At 40.5% G+C, this 21,175-nt stretch overlaps 1 protein-coding gene across 4 annotated transcripts; it reads right to left on the reverse strand.

Moving 5' to 3' along the window:
* Positions 1 to 835: 835 nt before the first annotated feature.
* On the reverse strand, positions 836 to 19,384 carry LOC105939145 (CLK4-associating serine/arginine rich protein). 4 transcript variants are annotated; one of them, XM_021307875.2, is made up of 22 exons: positions 19,277 to 19,384; positions 15,766 to 15,905; positions 15,360 to 15,457; positions 15,041 to 15,142; positions 13,644 to 13,723; positions 13,401 to 13,485; positions 13,069 to 13,205; positions 12,062 to 12,158; positions 10,866 to 10,944; positions 10,706 to 10,779; positions 10,578 to 10,619; positions 10,285 to 10,473; positions 9,589 to 9,921; positions 9,317 to 9,502; positions 6,650 to 6,693; positions 5,357 to 5,415; positions 4,286 to 4,346; positions 4,101 to 4,159; positions 3,958 to 4,004; positions 3,765 to 3,850; positions 3,591 to 3,615; positions 836 to 1,498 (listed from the first exon to the last, which is right to left on the reverse strand). In XM_021307875.2, the coding sequence occupies exons 2-22, from the start codon at positions 15,862 to 15,864 to the stop codon at positions 1,447 to 1,449; spliced, it is 2,034 nt and encodes a 677-aa protein (XP_021163550.2). In that variant the 5' UTR covers positions 15,865 to 15,905; positions 19,277 to 19,384; the 3' UTR covers positions 836 to 1,446. The 4 variants fall into 4 exon arrangements, 3 of the variants coding, with proteins under 3 accessions (XP_021163550.2, XP_036005368.1, XP_012736659.2); XM_036149475.1 differs by having other exon boundaries at positions 15,766 to 15,902; positions 19,277 to 19,376; XM_012881205.3 differs by lacking the exon at positions 5,357 to 5,415 and having other exon boundaries at positions 6,654 to 6,693.
* Between the last annotated feature and the right edge of the window lie 1,791 nt (positions 19,385 to 21,175).

The following is a 21,175-nucleotide window of genomic DNA, read 5'->3' on the forward strand; positions in this document are numbered from 1 at the left end:
TGCGACAGTTAAAGCTCACGTCCCGAATACGTCTGTGGGTGGTGATTCCAGCAAAAGTCCATTCCTGGTGAATCTCCTTCAAACTCTTGAAGTGGCATTGATAATAATCAAGCGTGCTGTTATACACCCTTTTTTTCTTCTTCCACTAAACCTTCCTTCGAAATACTTGAATGAATCACTCGGTTTTAGTATTTTTTTTTTTCTATTTTTTTAAGCTTAATCCAATAATTAAAATTAACTAATGCTTGAAATGTATCACTGTTCCAATCTACTAGTTTAACCCTTTAAAATATTGAAATAAATGTACTTTATTCAGATGCATGTGTAAATAAACAAATCTACCATGAATTTATGACAGATTATCTTTTTTTTTTTAAGGTTTTTCATCAGAAAGAAAGAGACAATCGACAAATTATTGGATGGGATAAAGAACTAGATCTGGAAATACAAATATTTTACCAATACTAATTCAGACCTAGAGAATACTTAAACTGAACTCCAAACTTTTCCAGAATGCACAGGAAACCTTAAAATCGGCTGAAACTTGACATAAGTAGATTAACTCAGGATACCCTTGTATCTCTTGCTCACTTTCCTCATTTTCTAAGCATACACCACCTAATAAGCTTTCATTTTTGCATTTAGAAAGGGGATGAAAAAGCAGTAAAAGTCCACAGAAAAACTCTGAAAGACCCTCACAAAAGCCTGACAAGGAGCATTATTAGTTTACAAAAAACAAAAAAGAATCAGGCAAGTGGAGGAAAATCTAAAGAGATCATGGCCAAGATATACTTATTCTTCCTTCAAAAGTAATGAATCAAAGGCAAGAGTTGAATAATTTCAAAGTGAGTTTTATTTGTTCTATTTACTTGTTCATGTTACAGTGAGAAAAAAAAGTTGTTTGGTGTCATTAGCCGGTTGAGGACAGAGTAAAAAACGAGCAATCGAATGCACAAACCTGGTCTGCTTTTGTGAAATGGTTTTATTATTTTTGGAAATCTCTTTTTCAAAAAAAGCCAAAATTTAAGTTCAATGTTTAGTTTCAGTTTTTGCTCTTTCAGAAAAAAAAAACATATTTTTGGGTGAGAGCAGATCTTAAAAACACCAAGAGGATAACTTTTAAAGCTCCTATTATTGCTTAGCATCTCACATTTTGAAAAAAAAAAAAAAAACATGTCTTCTGAAAAACTGAGCAGGAAGATGAAAAAAAAACAAAGAGCTTACATGCAGACGTGAAGAAACCAAAAAGCCTTCAACAAGATGAAGCAGAAATTAAAAGGGCAGATTAAAGAAATCGTCTCTGATTCAGTGGGATTAGGGAATCACAGTCAATGTTTTACACATGAACGGCACAAGATGATGCAAATGGAGCCATGGATCCAATAACCAGTCAGTCAGTGAAGTTGATGTTGTTCCGGGGATGAGCCTCATCTTCATCTGTCCAGTTCAGTATCTATAAGGTGGACTCCGAGAGCGAGAGCGAGAGCGAGACCGCGACCTTCTTGGAGGGAGGGGGGGTGGCAGGGGGGCACAAGAAAACACGTATTTTAGAAGACTACAGCTTTTCAATTATAGTTTTAATAGGCACTGAGGAGCAGAATCACACATTAAACCCCATCAGATTTCATTACACATCTCGATATTTGAATTTATGAACTATTTTACAGCACTGACAAGCAACTTTTTCCTTTATAGTCCAGACTAAAGCCAAACAAACAAATGAAAGCAGAATGAAAGTGTTTTACTGTGCAGATGAATTTCAGAAGAGACCAAATATTGTTTTAATTTACTGCCTCCTCTGTTGAATGAAGTTTAAGCGAAGACATAAATGTCACAAACCTTTTTAATCATAAAATACATTAGAAGTTACAGTCAACAGAATTTTAAAGCTAGTGATGTTCGGAGACACATATTCCACATAAAAATCTAATTTATAAAAGCTATGAGAGATTGACTGTGTGAATAATTGGAACATTGTGTTTACAGGAGTAAACCTTAAAACCCAGGCAATAAATAGCTTTTACCTTCATCCATGCCAACACTGAACTTTTATTTTTGAATCAAAATATTTAAGAAAAACAAGATCTAATTTGATCCAATTAGAAACTGTGGCTAAACAAACACTAGGGTGGTCCAAAAAAAATAGCTGAGTCAGCCTTTTATTCTTTACAAACTCAAAATTTTTGGCGTAGAAACTTTAAGAAATTTAAAAAATGCTTGAGGATTTAGTTTTTACGTGAATAACCGAGTTAATATTTAGATGTAGACCACTGTTACTGAGAACTGCTTCACATCTGTGCTGCTCAGACAAACCTGTGGTGACTAACTGTGGACCTCCCTTAAGAGCGGATCATTGACTTCCTCAGAAACAGGAATACACAATATTAAAAAAGTGTTTTAAAAATTCAATGATTTTAGCCAGCCCACATTTTTCTGACTCTTCGTTGCTTTTACACAACATGTGCCCCGCTCTGAGCTTCAGCATCTAAAACACTGATTATACACCAGTTTTGGGAGTCCGTGATCCATCATGTACATGGTACGTAGAAATGCACTATACTTAAAATAATAAACTCTACCACTAATACTCTATGTGTTATGCAGCTCTAACTGGGATAGCAGCTCTCAGTTTTCTTTCCACGTCTCTCTGGGGTTGGGTTCCGTTTTTAAGCCTTTGAGATAATTTTATCTTTTATAACTTCTTTATATGCGCTCCCCTCTCCGGTCAACTTCCTAATCAAAGGCGGCTGATCTTCTAACCCGGGTCTGGATCGACCCATTCAAGCATTCGCCGCTTTGTCCTTAAATAAAGATTCCCCTGTTTGATCCCTGCTAACACTCTGCACACCCTCTTTCGATTAATAGTGATAGTAATTAATCGATCACACAGAATCAGCAGCATGAATGTCATCAAAGCTGGTTTTCTGGTACTCTTAAGAAGCGTGCTAGCTTATTATTTTCCATGTAGAGATAGAAGTATCTGAGAATTACTGCACTTTACATAATTACTTGTCCTGACAGGCTGGTTTTAGTACGTCTGACACTCACTGTTTTTTTTTTTTTTTAACATACAAAAGCAACCATGTAAGCAGAGAGATCTGCAGCTCAAAAGACTAAAGAGAGATTTTTAACAAATTTTTAAAATTGCCATTTTAATAAATACCAGAAAATATTGTAATAAGATTTTGAACCCATTTTTAGTTTGTGCTGTGAGAGCAACAGCTAACGTCTATGAAGGAGTTTGAGTAAACTGGACCACGTGGAAAGGCGTCAGCAGGCCTCCACTCTACATCTCTGGCTACTCATCTCATCTATAAAAAGTAAATAATAGTAATTATGGCTCATTAAAGTCCAATAGAGTTTAAAATGGGGCTCTAAATAAAGTGCTGATTGTAATGTTAATGATGACAAAGTGTTTGAGAGTTTTAATATTGTTCTCTTCAGTCATCTTAACACCTATTTAAAAACAATAAACCGACGGGCTTTGTGATTGACTCTTGGGAATGTTTGTGCATCGACATGAAAACAAAATAAACATATTTGATTCGGCTTCGCTGGAACTGTACGGATTCCTGCGGCTTCTCACATACCTTTTGTATGAGCTGTGTTCCCGGCCTGAGGGACAGAGCAGAAACAAAGCCACAATAAAAACAAAGTGCGTGTCTTAACATCTTAAAGCCAATAAAACTGACACCGGCTAATCTGGAAGAAAAAAAAAAAAGAAGATGAAACGTCTAAAGAGCGACACGGGCAGCCTGTCTCACCGTGTTTGGAGGGGGAGGGCGAGTGGCTCTGTCGTCCGTACTGCCTTTCCCATTCGTCCCTCTCTTTCTCGCGTCGCTCACGCTCCCTGAACACAGAGCCTCTGGGTCAGACGGTTGCAACACACAAATACCAGAAACCCTCCACCTTGACACACACACACACACACACACACACACACACATACAGCCTTACTTCATACGAATCTTGCGTGCCATGGCTCGCAGTTCTCCTTCTCGCTCCTGGAAAGTAAACAAAGAGCAATGATGGGAAATGAAGGATAAGAGAGCCTCCGTTTCTGCATTAAAACACACACACACACACACACACACACCTACCTGCCGTTTGTGTTCCTGCTGCTGGATCTTCACTTGAGCGGCTTTCTTATCCGCCTTGGCTGCAGATATGGAGGAGAAAACATGTTGAATTTAGAAGAGGAGAGCGGTGCTTACATTTAGGAGATTCCTCTGCTTTTTTTTTTCTCCAGTAAATAAAGCGAATCACACATTTTAGGGCCACTCACATTGCTTGTTGAGCGCCTTCTGCATCCGTAGCTTCAGCCGCTCCTGGGGGGTCAGCTTGGGCTGCAAGTGACACGAAGGTTTTAGCACAACGCCTTCACAGCGCGAATAAATAAAGTGTTTTTGGGTGTGCGCGTTTTTTCACGTCTGTCCTGAACTTAGAGATGCACCGAGAAACAGGCCGGTGACGGGGAATGGGATGGTTTTAGCGCGACGGGGGAGGCCTGGCGGCTAACCGGACGGGCGTTCGCTAGAAATTTCTGATCTTTTTCCCGATCGGTTCTGTCACGTCGCGCTGACAGCAACGCTCTTCGGTGCGGACGCTGACACCGAGTGAAGAAGACTAGAGACGAGCCGTTTACAGAGATTTGATCGGACAACAAAGACCTGAATGAAGCGCATTTCATTTCCAAGTCGCCTGGCTTCTCGCCTGCACATTTAAAAAATGTTAAAATTAGACTTTTATGCTCATTAAAATGAGCGTAGCGGTCAGAACGACGCCGATGTTTGAGAGCACCATAGAAACGTCGGTAAAGCCTGGTGAGAGCCCAGAGTGACTGACTTATGAGTGCCATTCACAATTAGCAATAAAGCAAGAGTTTCTCTCTATTTCATACCTTGAGACCCTAAAAGAAGTTGTTCTGTACTGAATCTGAAACAGTCTAATAATAATGATAAAAAATAACTATTTATCTGCACGGCAGCCATATTGGACACTGAAGTTGGGACTCTGTCAGCTCCCCAGCGAGCGATCTTCTTGCGTGTCCCGACCAGAATGCACCACGAGACACGATTTTAATGGAAAGTGTGTTTTCTCTAATACAAGATGGGCTGGTGGGTTTAAAATTTTTACTCCGTTCTAATTTTGTTTCAAATATTGCCAGGAGCCTGTTGCTAATCGCAGACTCTGCCCCTGATAAAAATAATGATGGCCGACGGCAGGAAGCCTAGAAATAAACATTTTAAACGCTCTTATGTTTCTTTTTATTTTACAGCTCATAAAAGGAAATAAGAATAGTCTCAAATCAACATGGGCACAGACAAAGCTTTACAAAAGGACAGCCACAAAATACCTGTCGGTGCATCTCTAGCTGAAATACTGATTCTACACCATCGTCTCTACGGCCAGTCGCTGGTGGCGATTAAAAGGCAAAAGGATAAAATCATTAGAGAGCTGTTTGTGGCGTCAACACACACGCACTAGAACAAGGCTGTGTGTGTGTGTGTGTGTGTGTGTGTGTGTGTGTGTGTGTGTGTGTGTGGACACAGAGGAAACTGCTGCTGCAGGATATGCCGCAGGTGTAGGTCCGATCAGCACAGGCTGGGACCCAGTCAGATGAACCGGTACAAAATGTTCAGTATTTACACACACAATACTGTCTGAGAGATAAAAGGAAAGGAGGACGAGCGCAAAAAAAAAAAAAAAGGAGAGAGAGGGTCAGAGAGAGAGAAACATGAGCGAGTTCAGGTCCGGCGAGTTTTGGAAAGGTTCATAAAGAGCCGGTGGCGTTTCTCGTGGCGACACACCCATCGCTGGGCTGTTCAGACCTGGCCAGGCAAGAAAAACTGCAGGTCACAACACTGCAGGCACGCTCTGCGCGGAGAAACAGTCCCCGCTTCTGTTCCCCTGTTCGATGCTTTTACAAACTGTTCCTTCTTTTCATGGAAGCCGGTTAGAGAAGAGACACTGGGTCAGCGAAAGGTTAAAACATTTGTGCCTCTAGAAGAACTTACATACCGCTTGCGTACGAGCACGCCGTCAACAAGATGAGCAAAATTCACTTTCTCAATCCGGCTTGGAATTTCCACACACAAAAAAAATTTAATTACGTTTTGATAAACGTTGAGATTTACTTTTGTCAAATCGGTTGTACAGAGCTTAAAAAACAAACAAAAAAACAGAGACACACACATTCATAAAAGAATCACAAGTGATAAAGAAGTCTGTCTTTCTCTGGCGGTCACTAATGCATGACGCCCTGCAGACGGTTTCATACTACGACCATATAAAAGACGGTTACCTCCGTCACGCACACCTGTTTGTACAGCACACACACACACACACACACACACACACACACACACACACACGCAGAAAAGACAAAACCGAAACAAAAAACAGGCGTCAGACTGAAGAAACCTGCCATAATTCAGCCTTTTTTTCTGGGCTTTAGCTGCAGGGTTACGTGTCCACTTCCAGGGGTGGAAATATAAATAATAAAAAAAATAAAATAAATAAAAAAGCAAATCATTCTACGTGCAACAATAGCTTTGTATATTCCTGTGTGATGGACAACCATGTCAGCCTGTCAGGGATGAGGGAGGCGTAGGCTTTAGCAAGAAACCAAACTAGATCAAATTCTTACTGACTTTGGCAGCTCCCGTCTCTTTACCACCCGGAGTGTCAGGCCTGAGGAGAGGACAAAACGAAAACAGGCTTAAGACGAGCTGAGGAGTTTAAGCTGCTTTTTAAAATAGCTTATAAAGTTGTTGTTTTTTTTTTATTATTGCTCTTTTCCCGTAGAGTCAGCACCGACAGACCTGCAGAGAGCTTGTTTAGAAAGCAGCTAAATTAATGGCTTTGTTATATCCAGTAGTTTATTTCTCAGGGTGTGTCATCGCTGGCTCATAACTTGGGTGAAAGGGTGTTGAGCATGACTCATTAAAAGCGATATTATGTCAGTGTATATTTTACTCGAGCCTCTTGAAAAAGTATTATGGCGCCGTTTTATCATTTGGTCGCATTCACAGCAAACTGAAATTCATTTTATTGGGATTTCATGTGACAGACCAACACGAAGCAGAGCAGGTTTTCAAGTTTCTGTGGTTTTCAACATTTCTAAACCAAGCAACATCTGGAAAGTGCTGCTGTCACTCTTAAATAAAATCCAGGGTTGCCATTTCTCTTTAGCAGTCTCAGGATTTCGTAAACAAGTTTATTGGCGTGTAATTTAGAGAGCACCAGTTATAGTAGCAGTGACTCCCACGTTTGATTTGGAGGAGCTGCAGAGATCCACAACTCAGGTGGAAGAAGTATTAGTTGCACACTTTCACAAATGTGGCTTTGTGAAAGTGTAGCTAAGACAAAACAAGATCCACGTAGGGAGAAAAAGGTTCTCTGGTCCAAAATTAAGCCATTTGGTCCACAAGCAAAACATGATGTGGCAGAAAGTACCGTATTTTTCGGACTATAAGTCCAAATGGCATCAGTCAAAAGAATGTGTCATAAAGAGGGAAAAAAACCCGCATTTATTTAGACATTTATTTCACACAATCCAGGAATAAAAACTGATATTTAAGCTGGTAAGGCAACCTATTAAATTACACAGCAGCATCCACAACAGGCTGAATATCATGGAACATGCCTGGGGGGTTGAATCGGGGTAAATTAGCATAACAAGCGAGCGATTCCAACCAACAAGGTTTTATCCAGCTCATTTCAGCGTAACGGCCCGCTACGATGAAAGTTGTAAAACTTATGCTGAAATTAGACCGTAAGCTTAACAGTGCTACATGCTAAGCTAACAATACGACACGGATGTTACAGAGCAACATAAAGCTCAGGGGCAGCAACGGAGCTAGCGCTAGCTGCTATTAGCTTCATGGACAGCCCAATCACAGGGTTCTGTCACGGTGTGGACGCTTCCTGCTGCACCACTAAACGCTCTGCTGTGTGAATGCAGACTGAAATAGTGAAACAAACATGTGTTCTTTGTTGTCTAGTTAATGTTTCAATTCATTTTTAAGTGGTACAGGACCTAGTTTTGACAAACCTAGCGAGCTCTCCTGTGGCTATAGACGGTAACATTGACTTCTTGGTTCATGCTGGTCAGCATGAATTACCATTTAAATTTGATATACAAGTCACCTGAATTAGGGCTGAATGATTTGGGAAAATCTAATTGTGATTTTTTTTCTTAATATTGCGATTTAATGCAATTTTTTTTCCAGTTTAATTTATCATGTCTTTTTAAACATATACAAACAACAAATCATTTTGTTTCCTCGCTGTGCAGATTAGTTGCTATAACACCCACAGCATCTAAACTCGGAGCAGAAATGATTATGTTCTGCCTACAATATATTTCAACCAAAATTGCAATTTTGACTTCTCTCTACGTTAACCACAAGCAACAAAAATGGCCTCTAAATAAAGACGTTTGTAAACAAGGACTATTTTAAATATGAACTTTTAATGTTTCTATTAATCAGAATATTATTCAAGAGAACAGCTTTTAGTTAATTTGGACATCAATCCTTGTTGAACATAAAGTGCAGCCAACAAGCAAGTCTATGTATTAAAGTGATTGACCTGTACTTAATGCTATGTATGATTATATAAACTCTAAAACAAGTAATAAAATTAGATTATCTCACTGCTGCAACTGTCTTCCCTTCCATGTGGAGGCAAACCCACTTTAAGCATTTTACTGACACCTAATGGACGTGTCTAATTCCCTAATTGTTACATAGCCAAAAATTGCAGACTCTGTGATTTGGAAATTGCGTTTTTTTAAATCGCGATTATATTGAAAATGCGATTAATTGTTCAGCCCTAACCTGAATGCAAGTCCCAGAATCGGCCAAACTATGAAAAAAAAGTGTGACTTATAGTCCGAAAAATATGGTAAACACTGCACACCACCACGAAGACACTATCCCCACAGCATGGTGATGGCAGCATCATGCTGTGGGGATGCGTTTTTTCAGCATGATGGGAAGATGGGTGGAGCTAAATGTAGGACAATCCTGTTAGAGGCGGCCAAAGACTAAATTAAGACAGAAAGGGAGGTTCATTTCCTACCAGGACAATCTCCATGAAGAGTTTCCAAAACATTCATTTTGTTGCAATATCTAAAAATCTAATCAACCCAATTAAAGTATAATTAGGCAGTACTTTGTAACTCTATCACATAAAATCCCAATAAGCAAAGCTAGTCTGTGGTCTTAACATGTAGAAAGGTTTAATGTTTGTTGCATTTCCCCAGCTGTGTGTGAAATGAATTGCCGTCATGTTCATAGAGTCTTCTTACTTTCTCAGTTTGTCAGAGATGGTGTTGGCAGCAGGCTGGGACCCCCTGTGGGTGGGAGAGGGACTGTGGGGCGGGCGGGTTGGAGAAGGAGAGGGACTGCGGCTGTCGCTGTCTCTCCGACGGTGTCCTCGACTGCTCCAAGCTCCCTGCCTCAAACTGCCGCCCTGCCTGGAACTGGAGCGAGACCTGCGGGAAAAGAACGAAGGGGATTTTTTTTAGAAAACCAGGCGCCTGTTTTAATCAACGACCACGTATCTGGGATTCAATCGCACCTCGTTCGTCGTCGTGCTGAAAACCGTCTCCTGTCCCTGTCTCTGCCTCTGTCTCTGTCCCTGTCTCTGCCTCTGTCCCTGTCTCTTTCGTTGGAGCGCGATCTTGTCCGGTCACGCCTCCTCCAGGACGCTCCGTTCCCTCCTCTGCCCCTGGAGCGAGACCTGGAGCGCCGTCTCGACCGCGAAGGACTCCGAGAGCGCCGGCTGTCTCTTCTGCCGTGTCCTCGCCGTGCTCTGCGCGAACGGGAAGATGACCGAGAGGAGGACCGGGACGAGGAGCGTGAGGAGGAGGAGGAGGAGGAAGAGGAGCTGCTTGAGGATGACCTTCGTCTCCTGAACAAATACGGAAACAAAGTTTGAGTAATAATCCCAGCTGCGTACCCAGCCTCTCGTCATTATGCTTCTGTCTTAAGTGATAATCACATTAAATGATGAAACAGAAAATAAATGCTCTTGTCTACCTACTTAGTGATACTGGGACATGCATGAATCTTGCTGAAGTGCTTCAGAGCTTAACTGATTGAATTTAACACATTTCCTTCCTGATAGCTTGTCTGAAGACTGATTCGTCTCACCGATCACAAAAAGCCACCATCATTCTCTTTGCATCAACGGCTGTGGTCATGGCAAAGTACATAAGGACCGTTTGAGAGAAAAATAACCAAAGAAAAGCCAAGAAGAGGGAAAGTTACCGACCGGGAGCCCCTGCTATGACCTGCAGAGTGCTGCAAGCTGGAGGGGGCGTGGCCAGAGTGAGGGGCGGCGGTTTGTGTGGCGGCTGCAGCTTCGTCGTCGCTGCCTCCGAAGCTGGTGATGAACGTGATCTTCTCCGGACCGGGAGTACGAGATCGTGACCGGGATTCAGAGCTGGACTCCGACTCTGGCCTGAAGGAGCAAAAAAAACCAAAAAAAAATACAAACAAGCAGCGGTTATAGTTTCACGTCGGACCAATCAGGCCTGAAGTGTTGAAACCAGAGGGATATCTCACCGTTTGTAGGGGTCGTATGTTGGGCTGTCTCTTCTGGCATAGCTGAAATGCAACAAGGCGTAGCATGTTAGCAAAAGGATGCTTTTAGCTACACGGACAAATATAAAGTTAAAAACCTGCTAACTCACCTTGGTGGACTGATCTGTCTACCCTTTAGCCTCTTCTCTCTAAACTCTCTCCTCTGTCTGCGAGAGCGACGGCCCTGACGCAAAACAAGCACATGTAAACTACCAAAGATGCACAAAACATACAAAAAATAAAATAGTTCTTCAAGAGATTTCGCCTTACAGAGTACATGGCCTTCTCAGCCTCCAGAGCTTTGGCATGTTTAATGGCCTCCACTTCCTCCTTGTCTTTCTTCAACATCCTGACAAAAGGTGAATTTATCAAAGAATTAAAATAAAGCCAAATACCCTCAAACATTCTGCAAAAGCCCACTGTTGGGATATTCCAGTTATTTTTTTACGCTACAGAAAAAAAAAATAAGAAACTGTGTTACTAGAGATTACAGAAATAACTAAGTCTGACTGTTTATTAAGAAAAAGATGTGACCAGATGTGTGAAACAAGGTTTTATTGGGAATCATAACATTGTAAATGTTTTTGTAAAAACAATAAAGCATTAGTTGGATTAAAATTAAAAATATTTTTTTTTAACTTTAATTTAATTTCTGGGTATTTTACCACACAGAACAGGAATCTCTATTAAGATTATTTTATGCGCCACGCCGAAGGTCGGCGCCTGTCGGGAATGGGAAGATCTGTGCAAAATCTGGCTAATTATCCTGCCGTGTGAACCAGCCTTATAAACACAAAACTTAAGTTTATAAAAAATAAAAACAGCAGAACTCTGTCTTCTAAGTGTCTTCAGTAGAGGAGCATCTCACTCTGCTGGTGATCTTTGCACCAGGAGACGTTTGCTGAGGTGAACAGCCAACCTTAACTCGCCTCTGCGGTTTTGATACGACTCGTTGATAATTTGGCTCATAATGTGTTTTCATCACAACTGCAGTCAGTTGTGTGGGAAAACATACAGAAAGAGTTGATCTCCTCTTTCAATAACCAAGCCCTCTGCTTTAAACCTTTCTAAATGAATTCACTAATGATTCGTCTTGTTACAGCACGCTGTTGGTTCAGCCTCAGCTGATCGTGCCCAGACAATGAGGTGTGAAGTGGATCTGGATCAACTTTGGTCTGGATCCTCAAAAGGATCCAAACTTTGAGAATTAATATTTTATATTTAATATTTTGAGAATTAATATTTTTTATCAATCAAATAAAACAAATCATAGCTTTCCAACTCTATAGCTTAAGAGCCCCTACTTTTACAAAGCATTTTACTGCACATAGGAAAGAAACTAGGAGATCAAGAAAAGAAACTGAAGTCTAAAGCAACTTTCATCTACTTGCTTGAAGAAATCCCCCTTTCACAAGAAATGCAACAATCTCTAGACCCAATATTTCTCCTTTTGGCTGACTGATTACCTGACGAAGTCGCCTTCAGCCATTCCATACGGAGTCGCCATTTTGTTTAGATCCAACAGCTGTTCCGCCGTCAGCTCGTCAACATCAACCTCCACATCTGCACACAGATAACAGGACAGAGTTAGAAAACTGATACCTCATCTTAACCCAAAACTAGCCATAGAACGTTTAATAAAAATATATTTTTGGTTCACATGATTAATATGTTACATCTTATACACATTATGTACAAATCAAGATGTAAACCAAAATCAACAGGATTTATTTAAATTTTCAGTACCTTTATCTGTTTCTTACGTCACACAGAGGTCAGTGGATCTGGACTGATCTCAAAACCTGGTTGTGATTTCCATTCTTACATCTATAACCTTAACTAAGCTCAAACTAATTTTCCACTTTAAGAAAAATATTATGAAAATGCTTTTCCAGTGCAAATTTTCACACAACTTATTATGAAGAGAGAACCTCAAACAACCACACTACTGGTCAAAACAAAATAGAGTTAGTAGGCTAGAAGACGTGTTTTTTTAAAACAGCATAGTATTATTTTGGTGTGTATGTGGTTTTGTTACATGTCTGTCTTTGTTTTTTACTCCTAGCTGTAGATTTAATTACAGTGTGGGGATAATAATTTAAATAAATTAAAGGTGAAAACAATTTCTGAGCCTTACAGACTACAACTCTGAAGTCACCATCATGTGGAAATACTAAGAAACTTACTTTACACCAAGCTTCGAATTTCGATTCCAACAATGTTGCATTCACTGTAGGTAAAATGTGGGAAAAAGCTAATATTTTGCTTGTTTTAATAATAATTTTCTTGTTTTCAGAAATAACTAAATCTGTTGTGTAACTATTATTTTAAATCCTGAAGAGGCAAGTCTTGATTTAATATTTGTCTATAAATGCACAGTCATTAAAAACGGCCCATAAGTTAGATTACTGACGGCCTCTGTGCCAATCTTCTTTTATCTAAAAGGTCAGACTTCTCAAACTTTCTCCCTCACCAATGTCAGGAATGCCTTCGTCCTCCTCGGATTCGCTGTTCTCAGAGTTGTCGTCTTCTTTGTCCGACTGTGAGTGAGGCTCCGTCACGGTGCTGTCTTCGTACGTGTAACCAATGGCGACCTTTTTCTCGGACAGTCTGCACAATGCGAGGAAGGATTTATGAATTTATAAGCCACTTAAGCTAACGCAGGCAGCAAAAAAACACAATCACCGTGGATGAATAAACCACATTAAATGATACGTTATGAATTATATTTTAATACAAGGTTTTCGTCCATGATTGCACAAATAACAGAGAACACAACAATAATAACAACATAGAACAACATACTTCTTCTTCTCATCCTCATTTGGCTTGGCCAGGCCACCGTAGAGCTCGTCCAGGTAGATCTGATACAAACACTGCTCCTCTGAGACTGTGAGGGGACAGCAGGGAGTTCATGGGCAGATCACAACTGCAAAATATACCCACTGAGAGCTGGTTAAGCACCACTACAGGCCCACTGTGCACGCACAGAGCTCTGCATGTGTGTGAGACACATCCACTGCTGCGCTACTTTAAGTAAACACTCACTGTTGGCAAAATCATTCTGCACGAGCCCTCTGTAGCGCTCATAATTGCACTTCCTCTCCTCCATCTCGTGCTCTGGGGTTCTGGGAGGAGATAATAAGCACAATGCTTCGTACTTAAGGAACCGCTTAAAAAAATAAAATAAAAGAACAAATGGGGCTTCCAACACAAACACAACGAAAGCACTTGATATTTAATTAAAGATTACCCATCAGGAACTCTAATAAACGTTCTGCTGAGGTGTTACGACAGATACACAGGATAAGCGAGCGCAAACATAAAGTAAGAAGTCCGTTATATTAATTAGACGTATGGGTTCTTCCACAATTCCCAATTAAAAATTCAATATTTTCCTCAACCAGACTGTGTGGGAGCTCTGAACAGCTTTATAATGACAACACAAAAACAGCAAAAAGCAAATGGGTTCTAAAAATTAGAGCTCGACCGATACAGGTTCTTTAAGGCCGACTCCGATATTTGCTGCCGATTTTTCGGGGCTAATTCTTGAGGCCGATGTTTTTCCATCCTCCATTTAAATGATAAAAATGACAATAATAACAGATGTTATAGTCTCAAACCTCGATTTTAAACCAGTGAATATTAACAACTGGCTTCAGACCGCAGTTTGAAAGTTACACAGAAAAAAAACATGTGTCACGACCCTTAAGGAAGCACTTTGTTTTGTCACAGCAAGAAAAGAGCTTCTTTAGTTCAATGGGGAGAAGGAAAAGAAAAAACTGACCACCGCTGCAGTGTAAGGATATTATTTTATGGAACTTTAGATGCTGTATGCAGAGTGATTGGTAATTACTTTTATGTGGATGCATAATTCTCCATGGGAACAAACAAACACACAGCAGTACAACAGCTTGCCAATCAACAATTTAATATGCCGCTTTTAAACGGTATGAAACCCGTCTGAAATTTTACGAACAGGACAGATATATGATGTTGTATTCTGTTCTATTTCTGGTCCGCTTCTCTTACTAGCTTGTTTGGAGGCTGCTGCTCTTTTGCCAAAATAAAATACCAAATGCTGCGCTGTGTTTTTGGCTGAGGAAGCAGGAAGTAAACATGGACTACACTCTGAACCGAAGTAGTTCTGGACCGTACCTCTAGGTTTGAAAGGAGAAAAACGTGACAAAGAGACATTGATGGAGAGAACCGATTGTTTACAGGGAACGTTACTTCCATCCCAGATGAGAAATCAGAACGATTTCGGTTGATTTTACAGTGAATATCTTACTTATAGCTCCTTTAGGTAATGCTGTGTTTACTAATCCATGAAATAGGTGTTAATGATCTTCCAATGTCCAGCCATAATTCAGTAAGTAATACAATACTGACACTAGACTCCTTCATTAATGCATTTAGTAAAAAAAAACATTATAAAGACTTACGGTGTGGTGAGCAGAGGGGGCGTGTAAGTCGGGATGTAGTCCAGGTGAGCCCTCACGTCAAATCTGTCAATCATGTTGTTGGCATCTCCCTGCCAAGGCATCCTTTAAAAGAAAACAAAGACGATCTAATTTATTTCCCAACATTGCTCAGATTCAGATTTTATTAATATTATTTTAAGCAGAAACTGATCACAGGTTAAATAATTTCCATTAATTAAATGAATCTTTAGCATATCATATTAGCAGCTAGAGTGTTCCCCATTTCTCAGAGCATTTGGGGTTATTTATGTGGAGCTTTCTGGGTAAAATCTCCCCTCACATGTTGGCGGGGCTTTCTGCAGCCAGCGCCACAGCCGGGTCCAGGTGGATCTTGTAGGATCGGCCGTGAACTTGTAGAAACTGGGCAGGATCTTTTTTCTGTCGAAACAAAACCAGAGCTAGGTGAACACGACGAGCTGCCTTAACAGATATAAACAGGCAGGATAACCCAAACTCTGAGGGTAATTTGACGAACCAGTACAAAAAACATCTCAATGTGCCTTCAAACCAGTGTTGACTTTGGAGGTTAGAGTCAAAGCGCCTTATATGGTTTTATTTTCTGTACATGATGTTATTGCTGGTGACTGGCACCCTTTGAGCACCAAAAACATCGCTACACTGTTCCGGTCGTCACGCTTGCAGAATATTTCCTTTGCACGACGACACACTCAAACAAAATCCCTTACGATCTTCTCGTAGTACTCTCGGCGGCGCTCGCCACGGCGCTTGTAGTCGACCATCATGCCACGGAGCTTGCGCTCGTGTTTGCGGGCCTCCTGCCACATGACGGCGCCGCTGGGGGTGGGGGCGCGGCGGGGCACGGCTGCTGCACGGTGACCAACGAGGAAGACACACAAGACAAACACGGGACAGAGAGAAAAACAATATTTGAGTGAAAAATGTCCTTTTCAGGTGAAGTCATGAACCCAGGCTCGTCTTGATGTTGGTGAACCGCCTCCTGTCAGACGGTGGCATAGCAATTCAAAATTGAGGCCGTTCACGTCAATAACTTATGGCGTATACGTTGGGGTTTAGGTACATTAGGGAGGAAAAAAAGCTAAGTGACTGTATATAACTGATGCACCTTGTCCTACTTTTGGCACTTTTGGCACCTTCTTCTGATTATTGATTACTGAGCCGATGTGACAAGTGAATTTCTCCAATGTGAGATCAATAAAGCCTATCTTATCTTATCTGTTACCTATCATTTTTAAAATATTAGACACATTTATCACAAGAAAGGTGTTTTTATTTCCACACTGCTTGGTCAAATATGTATAATTGCAGGTATTCTGTTTAAAAGTGCTGCATCCACATCAAGGGAGGAAATATAAACATTAAGCTTTGTTGCTAAGCGAGGAGATAAAATGTTATACGAGGAGGTAATCCAATAAATGACCCCAACATAAGGGTCCAGAACAGAATAAAAAGAGGATTCAGCAACATTTCTATACCCATACACCAACAGCAAACAAATCCGAATTAAATTAAAACTTCAACCACTCTTCATGGGTCAGAGGCTGGAGAATGCAACAAAAACGTGTTTTCCTTAGAATCACGTCACCATTTAAGGGAAGAAAGCAGCTTTTCCCAAAGGTATAAGATTCATTGCCGCTTACAGTCAACGTGGCAAAAACAACTTGTTGGTGTAGTTTATAATAAAATATTAACTTTTTACAAAATGCTAAAGAGGAATAGATTCTGGAAGCAAGTTTTTCTATGCAGGATTTGAATCCTCCTGATAGAACAAATTCCACAGTTCACTTGATTGCATATGAAACCTCAAAGTTTGGACTAAGACTCCATAGTTTACTATTTATATCATGTTGAAGAACGGTTTCTACAAAGTTCACCTTCAGTATTTAAACGGGCAGCAGAGTAGCATCACAATTTTACAGACTCTGCTGTCACTGAAAATGGAGTCACGCTCCGCCTCAGCACCAAAGCTAAGGAGGAGGGGTCACTTTATTTTCATGAATGGCGACGGAGTCGTTTGAGGACCGTCATTCTTTCACTTGAAAATTAACCATTTCCAAAAGAAACTCGACAGCTTTTAGAAACCGGAGGCGTAAGTCGACATCAGGAAGAGGGGATGCCGAGGCGGCATGGAAGGAGATAACCTCTAATATGGCGAGCAGAGCATTCGTGCAGTCAGACTGCTCCGAAATTTACTCCATCATCACCTGCTGTCGACGTAAATTCGCACAAACGAAGCACAAAGCCCCGTGGATCGCATACACAGCCAGAAACTGATCACACTACCAGTTCATTGATCCTTTTCTTTATTTAAGGCGCTGCTCTTTACTTTTAATCATCTCTGAACCCAAACAGCTCTTGTCTCTTTACAACAGTCCCACGGTTAAAGTCGAGGACATCTGGGGTACGAACCAGCTGATGGGCTTTTCAGTCTCTAGGCGACAAATACTGCACCTCACATCAACCACAGTTGCATAAATGCTTTTGCTTAATGAATGCACTCCAACAGGTAAATATCCACGAACAATCGCTAATCATTCAATATTCATCTTCATTTAGCATGAACCAACAATGTTTTACACTTCACACAGGGGGTGTAATGTTGTGGCTTTCCGTTAGCTGGCTTTGGTGTTTGCTAGCCTACACAACGTCCGTCTGAGAGAACGTCGGTTTCAAGTTTTGCCTCATTCTGAGTTGAATTTAGCTCTGAACTTTGACTCTGAGCTAAACTCTAATCTGCTTAGTCGTAGCTCTGGTTGTATCTTTAGGGTCGACGTCCAGCAGGAAGGTGAACCTCCACCATGTCTCAAATCCTCGAACCCAGGGATCTGCAACCCGCTTTGGTCAAAAATGTTAATGTGAGAAATGTTTTTAAATATAAAACAATAAAAAAAAGGCTAGTTGTGACATTTTTACTGTGTTTTTTCATGCTACATTTGCACAGAGTTGCCACAATTGCCATGATTAATCCAAGGTTATTTTTATTTTGTTTAGGTCTTCTGTTTTGTCATTAGCTGCAAACGACATGTTCGTTCTTCATTTTCCATAAATACAGAACATTTAATTCATGAAAACGGTCTTGCTGTCCTTTTGAAAAAGTTTGATGCTTTCCTTTTATCTAAAATTGCTTATAAAGTGTTAGTTCTTTAAAGCAAACCGGAAAAAAAAAAAAAAGGCCGTACATGTAGGTTTTATTGCTCTAGCCCAGGGGTCAGCAACCTTTACAACATGCAGAGCCATTTTTGCCCTCAGTCCAGCTAAACAAATTTTGTTTAGAGCCTCAAAAGTTACACATTTCCTTGAAACAAGAGTTTGTCTTCTCTGGATTTTTTAAAATTATTAAAGATCAACAGTTTTTATTATTTAACCAACAGTATTTTTATGTTTAGGTTTAATGCATTTTCTTCAACTGGACATTGGATTTTTATAGAAAATGGCATCAAAAATGATGAAAAAGCAACCCATTGACAAAACCATACTTCATTTATCTATAGTAAAATATTCTATACACCATCAGTTTCTTTCTTTCTGGAAATGTTATGCATATATTGCAGAACTAAATGCATCCTAAAGCGAGCAATTTTAAATTACCTTCACATTTAGAAACATTGACCCTAAATGTTGCTGAGCACTGTTAGCCTCCAACCAGGCTTTCCTCCGGGACAGCCCTGCATTTACCGCCATGCATTCTTCTGAATGAAAGCATCCCCACGGCATGATGCTGCCACCACCGTGTTCCGCCGTGGGGAAGTTATGTTCAAGCTGACGTGGTATAATAGTTTAACACAACCCATAGCTATCTGCATTCAGACCAAACAGGTTTTATTTATCGCCTCCATACGTTTGGTCTGTTGTGTTTTGTTTTTTTTACAACATGGCTAGCCGCAGCTCAACGGTCACTCGTGTGCTAACCTAGCGAGCATCCTGACGTGGAGGTTTATTTAGTTTTTTCACTATAATGTTGCATATTTTTATTGGGCTGCAGTGGTGTGGAGTACCGTAGCTTAATGAAAGTTAAATTAGTCCTGCAACACACGGGCCTGTCTGACGGCACACCTACGCCGGGCCTGCTACCTGTTAGCATCAGAGCTACGTTAGCTCTGTGGAAAAAACAGATGCAAACGGCGCCCGTGTCGCAGCTTCACGACACGCAGAAAAAAAAAACACACCAGAGAAAACCCGCACGGCTCAGTCCACGCGCTCTGCATCCACGACATCTACCTGTTTATCTGTCCAACAATGCGAACGGGGGTTGATCTCTGGAGCCGAATGTCACCACACGCCTCCTTCTCGTTTCTCCTTCTCCGCCGAGCTCGGCCTGCAGGGGGCGCTGCGGCTGCGCTTCTAAACTCCGGCGTCCGGGCCAAACACACGCTGGACTACATTTTTACTGACATTACACGTATTTTACTCTTCATCCACTGGAAACAACTTCTCACGAGTCATAAAAGTCAGATGACACCATCTTGAGCTCAGCTTAATGTGAGTTTATTCTCAGTTTAGCCTCTAATTTTGCTCAATCTGAGCTCTCTTATATAAATTATATATTCTAATCCCGGATAATAGACAGTAAAGGCCACGTTGAACTAAATCTGTTAGAAAATTCTCGTCAGTTTAATTAAATATTTTATCTTATTTGTTTCCTTGCACAATTTTAAAGAAACCTTGATGCAAAAATATTTTATTTTTAAAAAATATCGGAACGCTTCATTTGAAACTAAATTATTGTTGAAGCGTGTCCCCCAAGAGAATGAAGAGTTTCTGTCAAATTTTGTTCTCAGTTTTGGCTAGGCCATTCCAAAAGTTTGATTGTCTTGTCTGTAAATCATTATATAGGATTTAGGATGTATGTTAGGACTCACTGAGAGAGAAAAATGACATTTTTCTTCTTTTAAAAGCGTTCTAGCATGCCGCTCAATGTTTGGGGCCAAAAACCAACAGGTATTTGGAAACCATCCACAACTTCATTGTTTGTTTTTCTCTTAAATTGTACAGAATGTTTGTTAAATTATATATATGTTACACTTTTTAAATTAATTAACCCAAACCCTATTTTGTCTCTCAAAAACCTGACATCAGGCATCAGTGTCTTCCTTCCATCCTTCATCAATCCTAAACATTCTGGTCCTGATGCTCTTCCTCATTTTTCTCATTTTCATAATCACTTTAATGTCATTAATAAATTATGTAACAAACCAGTTCACAAATGTTTAGACCGCGAAATTTGTAAAGTTACTTGAAACTGCTTTTATAAAGTGGTCTCTGTTGCATTTATCATAATAGTTAAATAACATTTTTTGTTGGTTTCTCTCACTGCTACAGCAACCGCTGCGTTGCTTCCATGCATCTCTTCTATCATTTAAATTCAAACACACACATATACAGTTGCGCTCATGTAGGATTTTAAAATACCAAGCATAACATTTATCACCTGCATCTGCACCAAAAAGCGTGACTGAGCGGTCTTCAAAAAGGCTGTACTTGTTGTGACCACAAGATGTCGCTCTAACACAGGATTTACAGGCTCTCCCGTCAAAATACGCCGGAAATAAAGGGAAATAAATACAGCTAATGGAGATGAAATGAACCCAGTAACCCTTCTAAAAGTGTTTTATTGTATCAAACCAGATAGACTACATAATCAATGTTCCACGAGGTTTTTTTTATTTGTTTTTTTCATTTCTAAATGTGGTTTGCTTTGGGGAATAGGTACTGCTTAAGCAGTGGATTACCTTTATTTGATGAAAGAACAGACTGGCTTACAGGAGATAGATTCCTAAGCTACTTTAGTTTGTTTTAAGGAGGGGCAGATAAATTATTAGGAGACAGAGGAACTAAGCGTTGTGACTGGCAATAACAAACAGAAATGTGGGCATGAGCTGCATCCCTAGAATTACACAGGATAGCATCAGCAGGCAGTTGAAAACACAAGGCATTATTATATAGCACTTTAGATTCAGAGTCAGTACCGATTGTAAACTTTCTAATCTGCAGACTGGGCTCTGACATCCTGTGCTGCACAGCAGGTGGAGAGAAAATCTTGTACATACCATATCTGTCCATGTGCGTGTGTGTGTGTAAACCCTGTTTCCTACATTTCCTGCATGGTGACAGGAAACC

The sequence above is a fragment of the Fundulus heteroclitus genome, chromosome 18, assembly GCF_011125445.2.
Source record: "Fundulus heteroclitus isolate FHET01 chromosome 18, MU-UCD_Fhet_4.1, whole genome shotgun sequence".
In the NCBI taxonomy this organism is placed as follows: domain Eukaryota; kingdom Metazoa; phylum Chordata; class Actinopteri; order Cyprinodontiformes; family Fundulidae; genus Fundulus; species Fundulus heteroclitus.